A 17,924-nucleotide genomic window follows, 5' to 3' on the forward strand; every position below is an offset into this window, starting at 1 on the left:
ATTAGAGTCCCTGACTTTCATGGAAACACAGGGCACTTAGGGTAAATCCTTTATCATAAATTACTCTGAGAGGCAGAATGCAAGCCAGTTGAGTTGCACCAATGAGACTACCCAAGAATACATTTCTAAGAGCACACAGATGGAAAAATTAGGTGAAAAACATTCATCTCACAATTTTTTTCTCACAATTCTGTACAACCTAGTAAATGAGAAAGAGGAGATATTTCAAAAAAAAAACAAAAACAAAAACAAAAACAACTCATTTCCTATGTTTCCCACTTCTCCTTTATTAAGCAACATTTTGTATATTTGTGTCCTTGGCAATAGTGATGCCCTTTGTGGGAGTATCTTCAGCTCTGTAAGGACCAGCTGCTTGTTTCATAGTCCTTGACAGCCTACTCATACAGAATGAGGATTTCAGGAGAAACAGGCACAGAGACTTTATAGGAATATTGGCTTTGCTTGCATCTCACTGGCCCAAGATCAGCCCTCCCTGGGTAACTGTTCTTCCACATGGGTTCTGTGGGAGCACGGCACTGAGAGAGGTACAGGCAGTTGGTTATTTGCTGTCTAATACTATACTCACTTTGAGAGAATAATTGAATTTATTAATAATGTATTTCTTTATTTTCCATATTAATTAAGTTAGTCATAATTTTAGATCCATGAGAATATCCGAGGAAAAAACAGTTTGATGGCAAATTCTCTACAGTCTGATGAGCACATTGACACCCATTGTACCTTTTGATCTTTCAAAATGGAACTAGGAAATTCTCATTTTCAGATGAAGTTAAGGCAGTATTTAAAGTAGTAAATGCCTACGTAATGAATAAGAGAGCCAAGATTCTAATCCTCACTTTATTTTCATTATAGCATCATTGACACTCATATTTGAAAACTGTAATAGTGATAAAGGCTCTGTCCATATTTATACTTCATATAATTGTTAAAGGAGTTTAAGAAGGCAGTTCTGGCCGGCACCACAGCTCAATAGGCTAATCCTCCACCTGCGGTGCTGGCACACGGGGTTCTAGTCTCAGTCGGGGCGCTGGATTCTGTCCCTGTTGCTCCTTTTCCAGTCCAGCTCTCTGCTGTGGCCCGGGAGTGCAGTGGAAGATGGCCCAAGTGCTTGGGCCCTGCACCTGCATGGGAGACCAGGAGAAGCACCTGGCTCCTGGCTTCAGATCTGCATGGTGCGCTGGCCACAGCGGCCACTGGTGGGTGAACCAACGGAGAAGGAAGACCTTTCTCTCTGTCTCTCTCTCTCACTGTTCACTCTGCCTGTCAAAAAAAAAAAAAAAAAAAAGAAGGCAGTTCCTTAGTGATTTAGGCATTTTTGTCAGGTACAGAAATATAATATAGTAGACCAATATTTAAGGGCAGTGAAGAACCTGTCTGAGTTTCTGCTCATCTGCTCCACACAGTAGCTGAGGAGTTTGACACAAATTAATTTACCTCTGTTCCTTAGTCATGTCCTATTTTAGAAATAGGGGAGCTAATACTATCAATTTAGTAAGGATGTGTTGTGAATTAGAACAATGGAATTTATTAAGTGCTTAATAAATGAGAGCTATTATTAGACATGATAATGATAATTACATGTATTTATGTTTTGTAGCTAAAAGTCCAAGCTCCGCCTGGTGTACCAATAGGTTATGTTATGCAGATCTGGCACCCTCGCCTTCCAATGTTTATAATTCAAAATGCGAAGAGAAAGAATGTGCTAAACATTACTGGCCCATGTAATACATGGAACTGTTGTAAAGCAGTCAATTTTGAGGTAACAGATGTGATAAGGTTTATAGGAATTGCTTTCCAAATATAAGTAGAACGAAATTTTTCCAAGATATTTACATACATTAAGCAAGTATTTGTGTCTGGATATCTCGGGAGGGAAATAATGGGGTAATTATTACTCAGATTCATTCAAGTTTAGTGTTGATTTACTAAATGAGAAAAAGAGAGGCAGAGTCATGCTAAACAAAATCAACAGAATATCTAACACTTATATACGGAGTTCTGAATGATGACACTGTATGCTATCTTTTTTAGATAGAACACTAACTTGGTCATCTAAGTCTGATTCCCAAGGCATGTGCATCTATCCATAATCTGAAATGCAGGCTGAAGATTCCCTAGGCTGTGTTTAGGACATCGGTCATCTTGGAGTTCCCAGAAAAAGCTCAAATATGAAAAGACAGTTTTAAGACAGTTGGTAAAAGCATGATACGTACTGCACAATGATGATTCTTTGCGGCCTCTCTTTTATTCTTGTATTAATTTGGATCATTGGAAATCACAGTATATCTGTATATTTATTTCCTGGAGGAATTTCATTACAACAGTTCTCCAACAAATGGCCTGGCTTCATAATACTCTTCCTCTAGTTGCAAAAGTTTAAATATCAGAAGATTGTGTAATTTAATCTTGATTTCCTGATTCTCTTGAAGAACTTAGATACGCTTGACCACGTTTCCACAGAAGAAGCAAAAATCTCCCAGAGATGAGTATGGCTTCTCCCACATGATAAGAGTTGTGGACTCTGACAGTATCCCCCATCTTCCCAAGGTTTTCCTCTCTTCAGCTTCATTCTACTAATGCCTACCTTCTCTACTCATATGATTTTCAATTCCTCTGTCAATATCCAGTTCGATAAAATTGAATTCTTTCCTTTTAGACTTCATCATCTAACGACAGAGATGAACAAGCATTTAGGGACACATGTGGATGTATGAGCATGTAGTATATGTGGATAAAGACTTTATAATGGGGTATACAGAATAACAGTTCTCCCTGAATGAGATGGCATGCCTAGGAAGAATCTAAACAAGTGAAAAGTTATTTCTCCTTCAGGCAACTATATCAACAGGAATTTAGCTGGGGCCAGAGTCGGGCACAGCAGGTTACACCTTCACTTGCAACTCCAGAGCTACAGTTCAAGTTCCAGCTGCTCTGTTTCCTATCAGCTTCCTAGAAAAGCAACTGAATATGGCCCAAGTATTTTGACACTGCCACCTGTGTGGTAAACCAGGAGGAAAGTTCTGGCTACCACCTTGGGCCTGACCCAGATCTGGCTGTTACTGCCACTTGAGGAGTAAACCCATGGATATGTGAGATAATCTCTCTCTCTCTCTCTCTCTCTTTCTCTCTCTCTGGTACTCTGCCTTTTAAACAAACAAATATATAAATCTTTTTGAAAAGGAAATTTAGCTGACATATGATTTATTTTGGGGAAATGTGATTAAACACAGAAACTATTGTGAAAATTATATGATATTGTGAAACTCTCTTGCTTGATCCTAAATTTTTTTTTAAAGATTTATTTATTTATTTGCAGGGTAGAGTTACAGAGAGATAGAGAGACAGAGAGAAAGATGTTTCTTCTTCAGGTTCACTCTCCAAATGGCTGCAATGGCTGGAGCTGGGACTATGTGAAGCCAGGAGCCAGGAGCTTCTTCCAGGTCTCCCACGTGGGTGCAAGGACCCAAGCACTTGGGCCATCTTCTACTGCTTTCCCAGGCCACAGCAGAGAGCTGGATTGGAAGAGGAGCAGCCGGGTCTCCAATCAGCGCCCATATGGGAAGCCTTCACAGCAGGCGGCAGCTTCACCAGCTATACCATGGCACCAGCCTTGATCCTAAAATCTTTACATGCTAGGGTAGGCTTCTGGATTTAGCTGTAAGATGCCACATTGGACACCTGAATCCCATTTGGGAGTTCCTGAGTTTGAATTCCAGCTGCCCTTCCAATTATAGCTTCCAGCTAATGTATACACTGCAAAGCAGCATGTGATGGCTGTTACATGGCTTCCTGCCACTGATGTGGGTGATCTAGCCTGACTCCCAGGTTCCTGGTTTTGGCCTGGCCCAGCTCTGGCTATTGCAGGCATTTGGGGAATGAGCAAGTGGATAGAATATATCTCTGTCTGTCTCTGTGTTTAAAGAATAAAATGAAAAATAAATATTTTTAAAATTAGATTTCATCTTTGTTAAAAAATGTCTCAAAGCCTCCCATTTAGTAATAAGTTTATGTCCCTCCTTTGACTCTAGAAAGATGATATATATGTATAATCTTTTTTTAAAGTTTCTTTTAAAGATTTTTTATTTATTTATTTGAGAGGTAGAGTTACAGAAAGTGAGAGGGAGAGAGAGAAAGAGAAAGATCTTCCTTCTGCTGTTTCACTTCCCAAATGGCTGCAACCACTGGAGCTGTGCTGACCTGAATGAAGCCAAGAGCCAGGAACTTCTTCCAGGTCTCCTATGCGAGTGCCGGAGCCCAAGGACATGGGCCATCTTCTACTACTTTTCCAAGTCACAGCAGAGAGCTGGACTGGAAGAGGAGCAGCTGGGACTTGAACCGGTGTGCATTTGGGATGCCAACACTGCAAGCAGAGGATTAATCTCCTGGTTACAGCACCAGCCTCTATGTATAGTCTTTGAAAGAATTAATAAAGATCCGTTTGAATCATTTTCTTTAGGCTAATGGTGGAAAGTTGGAATTATCAGCACGAGGGTCCACTGTGGTACATGGAATCCATCAGGACGTCAGTAGGCATGGAAACCTAGGGAGAAATAGATAAAAGAATAAACTACAGCAAGGGCAGGAATTATTGTAAAGGAAAGAATAATTTAAGGAGCATTTTTTAAGTACACTGAGTGGGACTGATTCATGGAGTTGATGTCAACTGAGTATGAAAGAAAATTTGGATGATTTTGATATCTTCTCATTCCAATGTCAGATGTTTAAGAAGCAGAATGAATAATGATACCAATGGCCAAAAATACTAATCATATAGGAGAAACAGTTGATTTGTAGGAAGATAGTGGTTTGTATTTGGTCATGTTGGACTTCTGTTATATAGAGTTTATAGAGAGATTTCATCATACAGATGGTAGTTGAAGCTGTAAGAAAATTGTTCCACAATAAGTTGAAGAAAACTAAGTAGGTTCTCTATTCCATGTCCTTCATAAAGGAGCCTTTCCCATTCCAGGTCCTTTGCTAGGGGGAAAAATATCCACATAAAACTGATATTCCATGTTGGTCCCCTCTATGAGTTTTATGTCTGAATCTATATGACTATTATGATTCAGGAATCTCAAGACATTGTAACTGATCCTGAATGATGATACAGATGATACAGATAGCAAAATTTATTGCAAAAGCACACTATGAAGCTATTGATCACCATGAATACATATTACTGCTACACAAAAAGCCTATCTTCACAAAAATGAAATGAAAAACTGCATAACACCTTAGGAAATAATCTACCAACAATGAGTCAATATTCAAACCAAATTGCAAACTACAATAAATCATAAAAAGCTAAATAAATATGAAATATACAAAAGAATAGCAAATCCTATTGAGAAAGAATTAGACTAAATAAAGATGTCAAGATTTGAAAACAAGCCAATAAAACCTCTTAAATGAGGAATAGTCATCAATAAAAATTTCATTTAATTGGGAAAGTTGAACTCCAAATTAGATAAAGATGAGGGGAAAATTAATATACTGGATGATCACTGTTAAGAAAACACAGAGAAGGAAAAAGAACATAAATTTCTAGGAAAAACATAGATAGGAATATAGAAGCTAGAATAAGTTATGCCTGCATATGTAAAAGTGAGTTACAAGAAAAATGAAAACAGAGAATATACTTAAATAATATTCAAGCAGATAAAGGGCTAAGATTTCAAGCCATGAATACTCAGATTCAGGAAATGCAAAAAGTACTAGGAAACAAAATTAATTACACCCAGATTCAGCAAGATCATTTGCAAGCTTCAATCAAAAAAAGGAAATCTAGAGGCTGATGTTTGGAAGGGGTTATCTTTAAAATTCTCTCATTTTTTATGAAGCTTACTAGTTACTTGTATTTTCTCTTCTTTGCATTGTATATTAATATCCACTGTGTTTTAAACTATTGAATTATCTTGTCTTGTCAAAATACAAAAATAATTTGATTGTTGGGAGATATTTACCTTGCATATATCCTCAGATTTACAATACTTTTCCTAAATAAATGTTCACCTTTGCTTATGAACACACACATAATAGCATTTATGTGTGTATGTATTTGCCAGACATAAATTTTCAATCTCATGTAGTCAAGCATATCTACTTTAACAGTTTGTTTCTCTTAGTTACAAAGACCCTTGCATTTTATCTACTCTTTTTATATTTATATTTAAATGTTTAATTCATCTGGAGCTTTATTAGTATAAGATAGGCACATAGTTTATTTTCTTTCAGATAGCAAGGCAATTGACATCTCTATTTATTTAAATAAATTGTTCTTGCTAAATTGAAATACCTTCCTTACCATATGGTGATACCAACAGTCACAGGTTGTATCTCTTTTTCTCTTCTGTTTCATTGATTTAAATATACTTTTATAGAAATGACTTACGGTCCGGTGCCGCAGCTCACTAGGCTAATCCTCTGCCTGCGGCGCCGGCACACCGGGTTCTAGTCCAGGTAGGGGTGCCGGATTCTGTCCCGGTTGCTCCTCTCCTTGTCCAGCTCTCTGCTGTGGCCCAGGAAGGCAGTGGAGGGTGGCCCAAGTGCTTGGGTCCTTGCACCCGCGTGGGAGACCAAGAGGAAGCACCTGGCTCCTGGCTTTGGATCGGCGCAGCGCGCCGGCTGTAGCAGCCATCTGGGGGGTGAACCAACGGAAGGAAGACCTTTCTCTCTGTCTCTTTCTCTCTCTCTCACTGTCTAACTCTGCCTGTCAAAAAATGACTTATTATTATGCTATAGTGAATAAATGATATATATTTTTGTCTATATCGTATTTTCTTGGTATTATAAAATGTTTTAAATGAGATCATGGTAGCTACCCAATGTTTGTATATCAAATAGTTCACTTTTCCCCTAGCATCCTTCAACAGAAAAGCTGAATTATAATGGAAATAGTGGAAATATTACCAAGTTAACATTTTAATTGAAATAGTGGCAAATGTTTCATAATTTAAAGTTTTTGCCATAGTGTTTCATCACACTTGTCTATGCCTATTTTCTTTATTTGTTTTTACATTATTTGAAACGCAGAGAGAGAGAAGTATCTTCCATCTGCTGGCTCACTTCCCAAAAGCCTTTAACAGCCAGGGCTGAGCCAACTAAAGCCAGGAGCCCAGAACTCCCTGCTGTCTCCTACGTGGATGGCAAGTACCTAAATCATTACTTGTTTCTCCCAGGATGCACATTACCAGGAAGCTGGACTGGAAGTTACATAGTTGGGATCTGAACCAAGCACTCAGATGTCAACTACAGGGCATCCCAAGGTACTGATCCGAAGCCAGGAGCCAGGAGCCAGGTGCTTATCCTGGTCTCCCATGGGGTGCAGGGCCCAAGCACTTGGGCCATCCTCCACTGCCATCCCGGGCCACAGCAGAGAGCTGGCCTGGAAGAGGGGCAACCGGAACAGAATCTGGCGCTCTGATTGGGACTAGAACCCCGTATGCCGGTGCCGCAAGGCGGAGGATTAATTAGTCTAGTGAGCCGCGGCGCCGGCTATTTCTTTTTCATACCAGAAAATTCTCCAACTCTCCAGACACCAACTGAGTGTCCTCCAACTCAGTTTAATTCTGACACTCTCTGAAGTTAACACAAACCTCATAGATTAAGGTCTCAGTCCCACTTGAGTGTCTTCTACTTAAGAAACCACCAATCACATATACAGTTCTTCTATCCAGTCAGCTATTAATCAGGGTTCCCACAACCTCCTCCACGTTTTCAAAATTGGCTCATTTTAAAATTCAGGAACATATTCCTTCTGTTTGCCAGTGTGTTATAAAGGATACAGCAGAACAGAAGAGATAGTGTGAGTTCTGGAAGCATCTTGAAGAGAGGAGCTTCAGTCTCCAAAGGTTTGGGACCAGCCACCCTCATGGCACATGGATGTGTTCACCAACATGGAAAGTCTTACGATCTATCACTCAGAGTTTTGGAGAGGTTTCATTATATAAGCATAATTAAGTAGACCATTAGTCATTGGTAATTAACTCAATCCCTACACTTCTCTCATTCTTGGAGGTTAGAGATGAGACTGAAATACCCAACTCTCTAACTTTACTTTGTTTTTCTATTATACAGGCCCCATACTGAGGCCACAAGGAAGCCCCGACCACCTATCATTTCATTTGCATTTGAGAGACTTATCACTCAGGAGATGCCAAGGATGTTGAAGCTGTGTGCTGAGAATCTGTGCCAGGATCTGTGTGTTAGGAATCTTGGTCAAAGAGTCAATCTTCTAACACTCAGGAAGTTAGAGAGATATTATCCAAAGTCCCGTGTCGGGAAGCAAGACCAGAACAGAAATCTATTTTATTTATTATATCACAAATAGCAACTGATTATTTCCAGAGATTAAAATAATTTTACTACTACAGGGATTTTTCAGTTTTAAAATGTTACCCAAAATATGGCTTAAAGCTATCTAGACTTTATAACTTTTCAGACGTAGGTCTTTATATTTCTGATCCTCCAAAAGTATGCCTTTTCTTCTTGTATAAATTTTGGTGAATTTTAAAATATCTTGCTGGTAGAAATCAAAATGTGGAAATATTAGCATCTATTAAATGTAGAAGCGTGCTTATGGTAGCTAATAAATTATATTCTGTGTTTTTAATTTTTTAATATTTGAAAATTTAAACAAATTTTAAATGTAAATTTTCATTCTTAATTTCATATGCTCAGATGATATCCCTGAGTACAAAAACACTCTGATGTACAAAATAGCATTTTTCTTAGTCTGCTTTGCTTCAGTAGTGTTGCATCACACTTAATCCCTAAAATTCAGTGACTTGAATCAGCAAACATTTGTTCTCATGTGTAAGGGTTTGCATGTGTGTCGGCAGTTATACCTAAGGTCCAGATAGCTGGCTCTAGTGTAGGGCTACAGGTAAGCTCACTCTGGATTTGCAGCAGTAGAGGCTATGTGGATCACACTTCCTAGTGTCTGTTCATCCGAGAGCAAGAATCAGACCAAACCGCTTTCCCTGTATTGCATCTGTTAGCATTCCATTGCTCAAGCAAGTCACAAGACAATGTCTAATTATCGAGGCACAAAGAAATTCTTCAGCCACAGTAGGAAGAAGAAGTATATGAATAGTTGATGAACAGTAAACCAAGTTATAATTTCACCTCAGATATTTATTTCATATTTTTTACAGGCAGAATTAGACAGAGAGAGAGACAGACAGAGAGAAAGGTCTTCCTTCTGTTGGTTTCCCCCAAATGGCCACTACAGCCGGTGCGCTGAAGCCAACGCACTGTGCCGATCTGAAGCCAGGAACCAGGTGTTTCCTCCTGGTCTCCCATGCGGGTGCAGGGCCCAAGTACTTGGGCTATCCTCCACTGCCTTCCTGGGCCACAGCAGAGAGCTGGACTGGAAGAGGAGCAACTGGGACAAAATCCAGCGCCCTGACCTCCGCAGGCAGAGGATTAGCCTAGTGAGCCTCGATGCCAGCCTATTTCATATTTTTAAAGAATCTATCCACCAGCATCCAAATAAAAAGTACTCAGCTATTTTTAGTTTTCCCATATTTACTTCACAGCTCCTAGCAAGGGCCTCAAAGATGTTGCCAGCACAAGCAGTACCTTGCACAAATTTGAAAAGGACACTGTGCCCTGGTTGTAACTCCATCTGAACGTAAGTTTGGTGAATGTCAACCACATTCAACCCCTACCTGCCCACTCAGATAGGTGTTTTGTTTTGTTTTCTTAAAGGTTTCTGTATTTATTTGAAAGGCAGAGTTACAGAGAGAGAGGTCTTCCATCCACTGGTTCACTTCCCCAGTGATCACTATGGCCAGGGCTGCACCAGGCCAAAGTTAGGAGCCAGGAATTTCATCTGGATCTCCCATGTGGGCATCAAAGCCCCAGACACTTATTCCATCTTCTGCTGCTTTCCAAGGAACATTAGTAGGGAGCTGGGTTGTAAGCAGAGCAACCAAGACATGCAGTGACTTCCATATGTGATGCTGGCATTGCAGGTGGCAGCTTTACCCTCTATGCCACAAAACCGATCCTTGGGCTAGTAGTTTTTGTCTGGCTCCATTCGGTTCAATTCTGTGTGATGATGCTTCAGCTTTTGTCAGGCAGAATTTTTACAGTTCTTTTTTTTTTTTTTACAAAAATAGAAAATCCTTGCATTAGAGCTTGCTGTCTATATACAGACCCTTCCTTTGTTGCTCATATTTCATCTGTCATTCAGTCATACCCTAAAACTTGGCCTGGGGGCACCCCACCAAGTTACTTAATCAGTACATTCCCTCACTCAAAACTGTCAATCTTCTTTTTCATGCTCGTAGTATTTCATCTTTCCTTACTGTGAGTACTAATGAAGTCTCCCATCATATTTAAACTTTCAGCTTATGTAAACCTGTGCTTCTATTACAGCAGAAATCACACTGTGGCTCTGTTCACGATTGTCTTGAGAGTTCCCAGAAATTTCATCAAATAAACATACCATATTTGTTTCCTCTTTCACTTAAATTTTGTTTTGGATCAAGGCATATGATTTACTGCTGTGTTTAGGAAAATATGTATTTCAGCAGAACTACTTTCATGTAAGTTCTCTGAACAGTGGCAATTTTTTTTCTTCCATAAATAAATAGATACACAGCCTGTATTCATTAAATGAGAATTATAATATTCATAGTTACACGTGGTACATAAATTTAGTTCAAATTTTCTTTAATTTTCTCCAACTTTGAAAGTAGCTTTACGGGGCTGGTGCTGTGGCACAGTAGGTTAATCCTCTGCTTGCAGCGCTGGCATCCCATATGGGCATTGGTTTTAGTTCCAGCTGCTCCTCTTCCAATCCAGCTCTTTGCGATGGCCTGGGAAAGTAGTAGCAGATGGCTCAACTCCTTGGGCCCCTGCACCTGTGTGGGAGACTGGAAGAAGCTCGTGGCTCCTGGCTTCAGATCTGTGCCACTCTGGCTATTGCAACCAATCAGGGAGTGAACCAGCACGTGGAAGCAGCTCAAGCCATTGCGACCATTTGGAGGGTGAACAAGCATTGGGAAGACCTTGCTCACTGTCTCTCCCTCTCACTGCCTGTAACTCTCTCTCTCAAATAAATAAATAAAAACTTTAAAAAATTTTAAAAAGTAGTTCTATTAGTTTTCTAGAATTCTTTAAGGCTATTTTTGTTTGTTTTGTTTTGTAACTTAGATTAAATCTGTTGATGAAGATAGTGTGGTTGGTAAGATTTCCAAGCAGTCATCTGGTTTTGTGAAAGAGATTTTTATAAATGCCGGTAACATTGAGATCCAGTTCCCTAAAGATCTCAGCGGGACAATGAAAGCTGTGGTGCTTGGCGCTTGTTTCCTCATTGTAAGTCTATTATTACTGATCTTCATTATAGATACCTTCTCTAGAATCATCCTGAAATAATTCAATACATTGTACATTTTAAGATTACCTTCTTAAACTTACAGGTTTTATACAAGGGTTCCCATTGAAACCTAGCTTGAAATTCTGTTAGATACTGACACTTTAGATTCACAAATGACTAGTTTTGGTCCCAAGAGTCTATTCATTGTCACATGGCAAAAGTAGGAATTTATGTCAAGAGAAGGTCCTGGTTGGGAGTTGGAGAGAGAAAATTGAAAAAGTCAGTTAAGGGTCCAGCATTGCGGTGCAATGGGCTAAACTGCTGCTTGCATTGCATATGAGTGCTGGTTGGAGTCCTGGCTGGTCCACTTTTTTTTTAAAAAAAAGATTTATTCATTTATTTAAAAGGTAGAGTTACAAAGAGGCAGAGGCAGAGAGAGAGGGGGGAGAGAGAGGCCTGCCATCTGCTATTCCACCCCACAAGTGGCCACAATGGTCAGAGTTGAGCCAACCCGAGGCCAGGAGCCAGGAACTTCCTCCAAATCTCCCACATGAGTGCAAGGGCTCAAGGACTTGGGCCATATTCCACCACTCCCCCAGGCCATAGCAGAGAGCTGCATCAGAAGCAGAGCAGCCAGGACCCAAACCAGTGCTCATATAAGATGCTGGCACTGCAGGTGGCAGCCCCACCTGCTACACCACAGTGCCGGCCCATGGTCCACTTATGATCCAGCTTCCTGCTAATGTGCCTGAGAAAGTAGTGGAATATGGCCCAAGTACATGGGTCCCTGACACCCATGTGGGAGACCCAGATGAAGCTCTTGCTTCTGGGTTTGGCCTGGTCCAGCCCTGGCTATTGCAACCATTTGGGGAATGGAGCAACAGGTGGTACAGCTCTCTCTCTCTCTCTCTCTCTCCCTTTTTCCTCTCTCTGTAATTCTGCCCCTCAAACAAATAAATAAAATTTTTAAAAATATTAAAATTGATGCTCAGGAAAACATCTTCAACCTAGGCTGGCTGAAATGGATGCAGATTTCATCTATGTCTTTATTAAAAGTCAAATTACCCAATTTAGGAGTATGTATTGCAGTAAACATATATATCCAATCAAGCATCTATCTCTACTAATTTATAGAAATCCATGGAATAGATTAATCATTCTGAGCTTTTCAAAACCCAAGTACCAAACCATGCCCCAATTCAACAAGTCAGAAACTCAGAGAGCCACAAGTTTGTACAGCTTTCGAGGTGATCCCAAAATGTAGTCAAAGTTGAGCATTGTGGAAACAAAACAGCAACTCTCAGTGTTATCTAAACATTAAAAATACCTGAGTGCCTTTTCAAACTCCCCAAATCCAGAGTGCACTCACATCTACTGAACTATAAAATCAGTACAGGTAGAACCAAAGCATCAATCTGTTTAGAACTTTCAGGGGAGTCCAATGTGCAATAAGGTTTAAAAAATTTGATGAGTATCTTAAACATTGATTTCATGATGTAATCAAGATAAGAGATATTTCAGCAAAAAGGACTCAATTCCTTCAATAAATAAGTGGCAAAGAAAATAGATAGACTAAAGAGATATTAAATATACCAACCTGTTACAGTTTGTGCATCATGTTTAGATAGCAATTTGAACTTAACAGTGTAAAAAAGCATTTATGAGGCATTCAAGGAAGTTCAAACACTGGCTATGTTTACTCCTTCTGGTTAGGTATTTCTTATTTGATGATGTGTCACTGTGTTTTATCAGATCCTTTAGTATTTCTGCATCTGAGAACTGATCTGTTTTGTTACTGAAAACTTATTACTGTATTCTTTTATCTAGGATTTCATGTTTTTTGAAGGTAGAGGCTATGTTCAGCAAATTGTATTTATGTAACTGGATTATTAATCTCCACTAATAATTGAAGCCTGTATATTCACATTCATTTAAAAATGTGGTTTTCCTTATTAAAATCACTTGTACCTGCATGAATTAAGCTGTGCTGCTATACCTCCAGGTATGTGATTTCATTTTTTAAAAATATAGAGCTTATTTTCTGTATTACTGGTTTATACTTATTTTTATACATTTTCTTTGATTATTTACTGTATATTTGAAAGAGAGGACATAAGAATGTTTATATTTAAACATAAAACTTCCTTTGAAAAACCTTTTTTAATTATTGTCTGATTTTCCATTTTATTGAACAATTTAGTCAATTAATTCTAATATAAAATTATATTATTTCATTATATCTAGTTATAATTTATTTTAGAAGCAAAAACAAATATACATTGTATCTTTTAAAACTTAAAATTTATGTACTTTCAGTTTCTTCTAAAATTATTAAATATTCAACATAAATATTGTCAAATAATAAATATAATTGTGTTTTTTAATCTTTGGAAAATGACACTATGTTTAACTTCTTCTAAATAATAGTTTTATATTGAATGTATAATGAATTACCAATCTTTGATGATGGTTTTCAGTGAATAAAATTAAGTCTGTCCAAAATAAGGACACATATGAAAGAGTTACTTAGCTCGAAAATCGGGATATTTTTAAAGCTTTTAGTTACCCATGAATTTATTCTATCATTCTCAGAATACAGTAAGTATGAGGTTCTTCAGGAATTAATTGAATACGACTTATGTATACCTTTCAAGAGTATACTTTATTAATGGTCTCAGGTTACTTTTATCAATCAACATACACCTAAAATAAAAATTTATGGAGATATTTTTGTATATTTAATTTTTATATGGATAATCAAGTCAGGTGTTATATCAGAACTTGCATATTTACATTCCTCTCCCTTAAAATTTTCTTTAAAAACAGCAAAGGCATATGCTTATTTGTAGTAAAACTTATACCAGTGTTGGAAACCAGGATTTCTACCTGTCATAAACTTAAAGGAACATTAAAATCTGCTTTATAGCGAATACTGAATTGAGAAAAGAGTTGACCAACCAACAGTTTGTTTCATACAAGGAAAAAGTGTGCCTAGGAAATAAGAGCAGGGGAGATACTCTCATCTTCGGTAGAACTCTAGTGACAGCCTCTTTCTAAATGTTCATGATAGCAAATCTCCACCAGTCCCAGTACCTCCAAGTGGTGAATGATGAAAATGTTATATGGAACAGGAAGGAACTCTATGGAAAACAAAGTTTAGAACCTTTCCAACTGACTGAAGTCATCCTCCAGATGCCATATTTCAATTATGGGATGCAGTGTTATCTAAACATTAGTAAGTACCAAACATAGTACTTACCTCTAGTGTGTATTGGGAGTGGGCAGAAGGGCACATGACGAGGCACTTGCATGGCTGGACCCAGTGGCATCAGGTATGCCTGATAGAAAAGTTGAGGGCTTTCCAAGTGTGATTTGCTCAATCCAACCCAGTTGAAGTTAGAAGAACTGATATTATCTCTGTGACAACTACATCTTGCTTTACCCGTCATTTGCATGCAATTCTGGATCTCTCGCTAAGAAAAGTAAAGCTAAAGTTGATCTAAATACTACCTTCTTTCTTCACTTATGCAAGTAATATTTGAGGAGAAACTGATATACTTTCTATGGAACCCACTTAAGTTCAAATACTAAATAGATATATTCTTATTAAGTATTATAGAAAGAAAAATTATCAAACATGAAAAACCAGCAACTTAACTTTTCAGATTTTTAATTTCAGAATAGTTTTACATTTACAATACAAAAATTTGAAGTAGTACAAAAAGTTTAATTTTTTGAACACCAGGAACCGCCAAAAGGTGTCTTAATTTGTAATCTCAATGTGACTTGAGGAAATGATACGTATTTTTTCCTACAATAGCAAATAGAGATACAGGAACATTCTGATGTGTCAAATCTCAATAAAATTGAAAAACATGATGACTACATTGTGAAGTATGATGTATAAACTTAGAAGTTCTCTCAGAAGTCAGATAGACACCAAGTGGAAAAAGACCTGAGAAACTAATACATCAATTTAAATTTTTCAATTTAGGTATAAGTACTACAGAATCAGCAATCATATGGAACCAAGAGATGAACAAACATTTTTATAGAAAGCTTTTATTTAATACATATAAATTTCATAAGTACAACTTTTGGATTATAGCGATTCTTCCCCCCATACCTGCCTTCCCATCCCCAGACCATCCCACCTCCTACTCCCTCTCCTATCCCATTCTTCACTGATTCGTTTTTAACTATCTTTATATACAGAAGATCAATTCTATACTAAGTAAATATTTCAACAGTTTGCATCCACACAGATACATGAAATACTGTTTAAAGACTAGTTTTACCATTAATTCTCATAGTACAACACATTAAGGGCAGAGGTCATACTTGGGGAGCAAGTGCACAGAGACTCCCGTTGTTGATTTAACAATTGACACTCTTATTTATGACATCAGTGATCACCCAAGGCTCTTGTCATGAACTGCCAAGGCTATGGAAGCCTCTTGAGTCCACAAACTTCTATATTATTTAGACAAGGCCATAATCAAAGTGAAAGTTCTTTCCTCCCTTCATAGAAAGGTACCTCCTTCTTTGATGGCCCCTTCTTTCCACTGGGATCTCACAGAGATCTTTCATGTAGGTCATTTTGTGCCACAGTATCTTGGCTATCCATGCCTGAAATGCTCTTATGGGCTTTTTAGCCAGATCTTAATGTCTTATAGGCTGATTCTGAAACCAGAGTGCTGTTTAGGGCATTTAACAAACATATTTTTAAACTTAATTTGTGACAAAACAAAAAACAACACTTAGCTGTTTGCAGATAACAAAAATAAAATGTAGCAGAACTGTCATTGTTACCCAGGTGACTTTTCTTGTCTATAAGCAAAATGGGCTGCATTCTCTAGATTTTGAGCTAAATAGTGGTCAAATGGATGTTTGAATCTAGATATAGCCTCAAATTAATGAAAAGGCTGCAAAAAAAGTTTGTTTGCATTGGCAACCAAAAGAAATTGCAATTCCTGGGTAAATGGATTTACCACAAACCAGAAAAAAATGAATGAAAATGACCTACTTATGATTACTTATTCACAAAAATATTGCAATATGGCAGGCATCGTAGGCAATAGTACCATGGTTTCTGTGGTTTAACTTCATGGTATCCTCAAAATCTTGCTCATTTTTTCTTATCCCATCAAACGGATTCATTAAAACTCAGCACACTTTACTAGCAGCCATTTGAAAGGACTAAGGAATGTAGATCAAAATGGTAAATCCTATAGAGAACTTTCAGCCTTGTCCCCCAGGGTTCCTTAACCACCATTGAGTAGAGACATTGCCACTAACTTCCTCCTTCTGGAAGATGTGCCTCATTCAGATACAATGTCTTGGGCTCATTCTGCATAGGTGCTCTCTCTGCTCATCTTTCTCTCTTGAAGAGAACACAAAAAAAGCCTCATTCTGCCCATTGTCTTCTTCCCATTAAGTCCCAGATCTGGACTTTTTTTTTTTTTTTTTTTTTTGACAGGCAGAGGGGACAGTGAGAGAGAGAGACAGAGAGAAATGTCTTCCTTTTGCCATTGGTTCACCCTCCAATGGCCGCCGCAGCTGGCGCACTGTGGCCGGTGCATCGCGCTGATCTGAAGCCAGGAGCCAGGTGCTTCTCCTGGTCTCCCATGGGGTGCAGGGCCCGAGGACTTGGGCCATCCTCCACTGCACTCCTGGGCCATAGCAGAGAGCTGGCCTGGAAGAGGGGCAACCGGGACAGAATCTGGCGCCCTGACGGGGACTAAAACCCGGTGTGCCAGCACCGCTAGGTGGAGGATTAGCCTATTGAGCCACAGCGCCGGCTGGACTTCTTGATTGTACTCTCCATTCAAGTGAATAAGGTCCTTTAAGAAATGGTTGATGCCAGAATTATGGCAAGAAACTATCAGATGAGTGTTTTGCAACTTATGGAACAAGGAAGTACTCAAGGAATGATGTCAACATGTCAAAAGGATGAATAATGCTACTTAAAAATACTCCCACCAGCAAAAGTAGAGATTGTTACCTACTAAAATAGGACTAAAATAAGACACCAAACATCCATGCAAAGTAACTTCAGAAAGTTCATGGAAAATATATATTAGTTAACAAGTATGCATGGATTTTCAATGTTTGCACTAAGGGAAATGAACCAGTGCCCATATGGGATGCCAATAGTGCAGGTAGCTGCTTTACTTGCTACACTGCAATACAGGCCACAGTTGCTAAGTTTAATAAGTGTTTTCAAATAATCTAACATAGTTTCCATAGAAATAGTTTCTTTTTAGGTTAATATTTAATCAAATTCATAAATAATATTTTAACTCTATTTAATTGATATAATAAATACATTTTATGAAGACATAAAATCACTCATAATAGGTGTAGAGCATAACTTGTGATAACAGATATACCCTAGGAATAGGAGAATCAATGGAGACTCTTAATGAACCATCACATGTATTCATGGATATCATTAGTAGATTTTATAGAAATTGGAGATGCCAGTCCAATGGTAAATAAAGATCAGGAAAGATAATGTCTATCTTGACTTCCTTTGACAGTTATTTTCTCACAATGGAAATAATAGTTACCATCA

General features: G+C 38.3%; 1 protein-coding gene across 12 annotated transcripts in view; it reads left to right on the plus strand.

The window, feature by feature from the left end:
* Nucleotides 1-17,924, plus strand: part of LOC100341111 (phospholipid scramblase 2) — a 105,503-nt gene that overhangs the window by 43,819 nt on the left and 43,760 nt on the right. For 5 of the 12 annotated variants that reach the window (XM_008266290.3, XM_008266292.3, XM_008266293.3 and 2 more), the window contains 4 exons: nt 1,619-1,780; nt 11,185-11,346; nt 13,175-13,349; nt 14,418-14,582. In XM_008266290.3, coding sequence (XP_008264512.1) covers nt 1,619-1,780; nt 11,185-11,346; nt 13,175-13,228 — 378 coding nt within the window. In that variant the 3' untranslated portion in view covers nt 13,229-13,349; nt 14,418-14,582. Of the gene's footprint in view, nt 1-1,618; nt 1,781-7,053; nt 7,766-7,788; nt 8,071-8,097; nt 8,598-9,560; nt 9,656-10,404; nt 10,575-11,184; nt 11,347-13,174; nt 13,350-14,417; nt 14,583-17,924 lie in introns of those variants that run through there. The other 7 variants (XM_051818685.2, XM_070073204.1, XM_051818683.2 and 4 more) reach the window with 7 other exon arrangements.

This window comes from Oryctolagus cuniculus, chromosome 4 (genome assembly GCF_964237555.1).
Source record: "Oryctolagus cuniculus chromosome 4, mOryCun1.1, whole genome shotgun sequence".
Taxonomy (NCBI): domain Eukaryota; kingdom Metazoa; phylum Chordata; class Mammalia; order Lagomorpha; family Leporidae; genus Oryctolagus; species Oryctolagus cuniculus.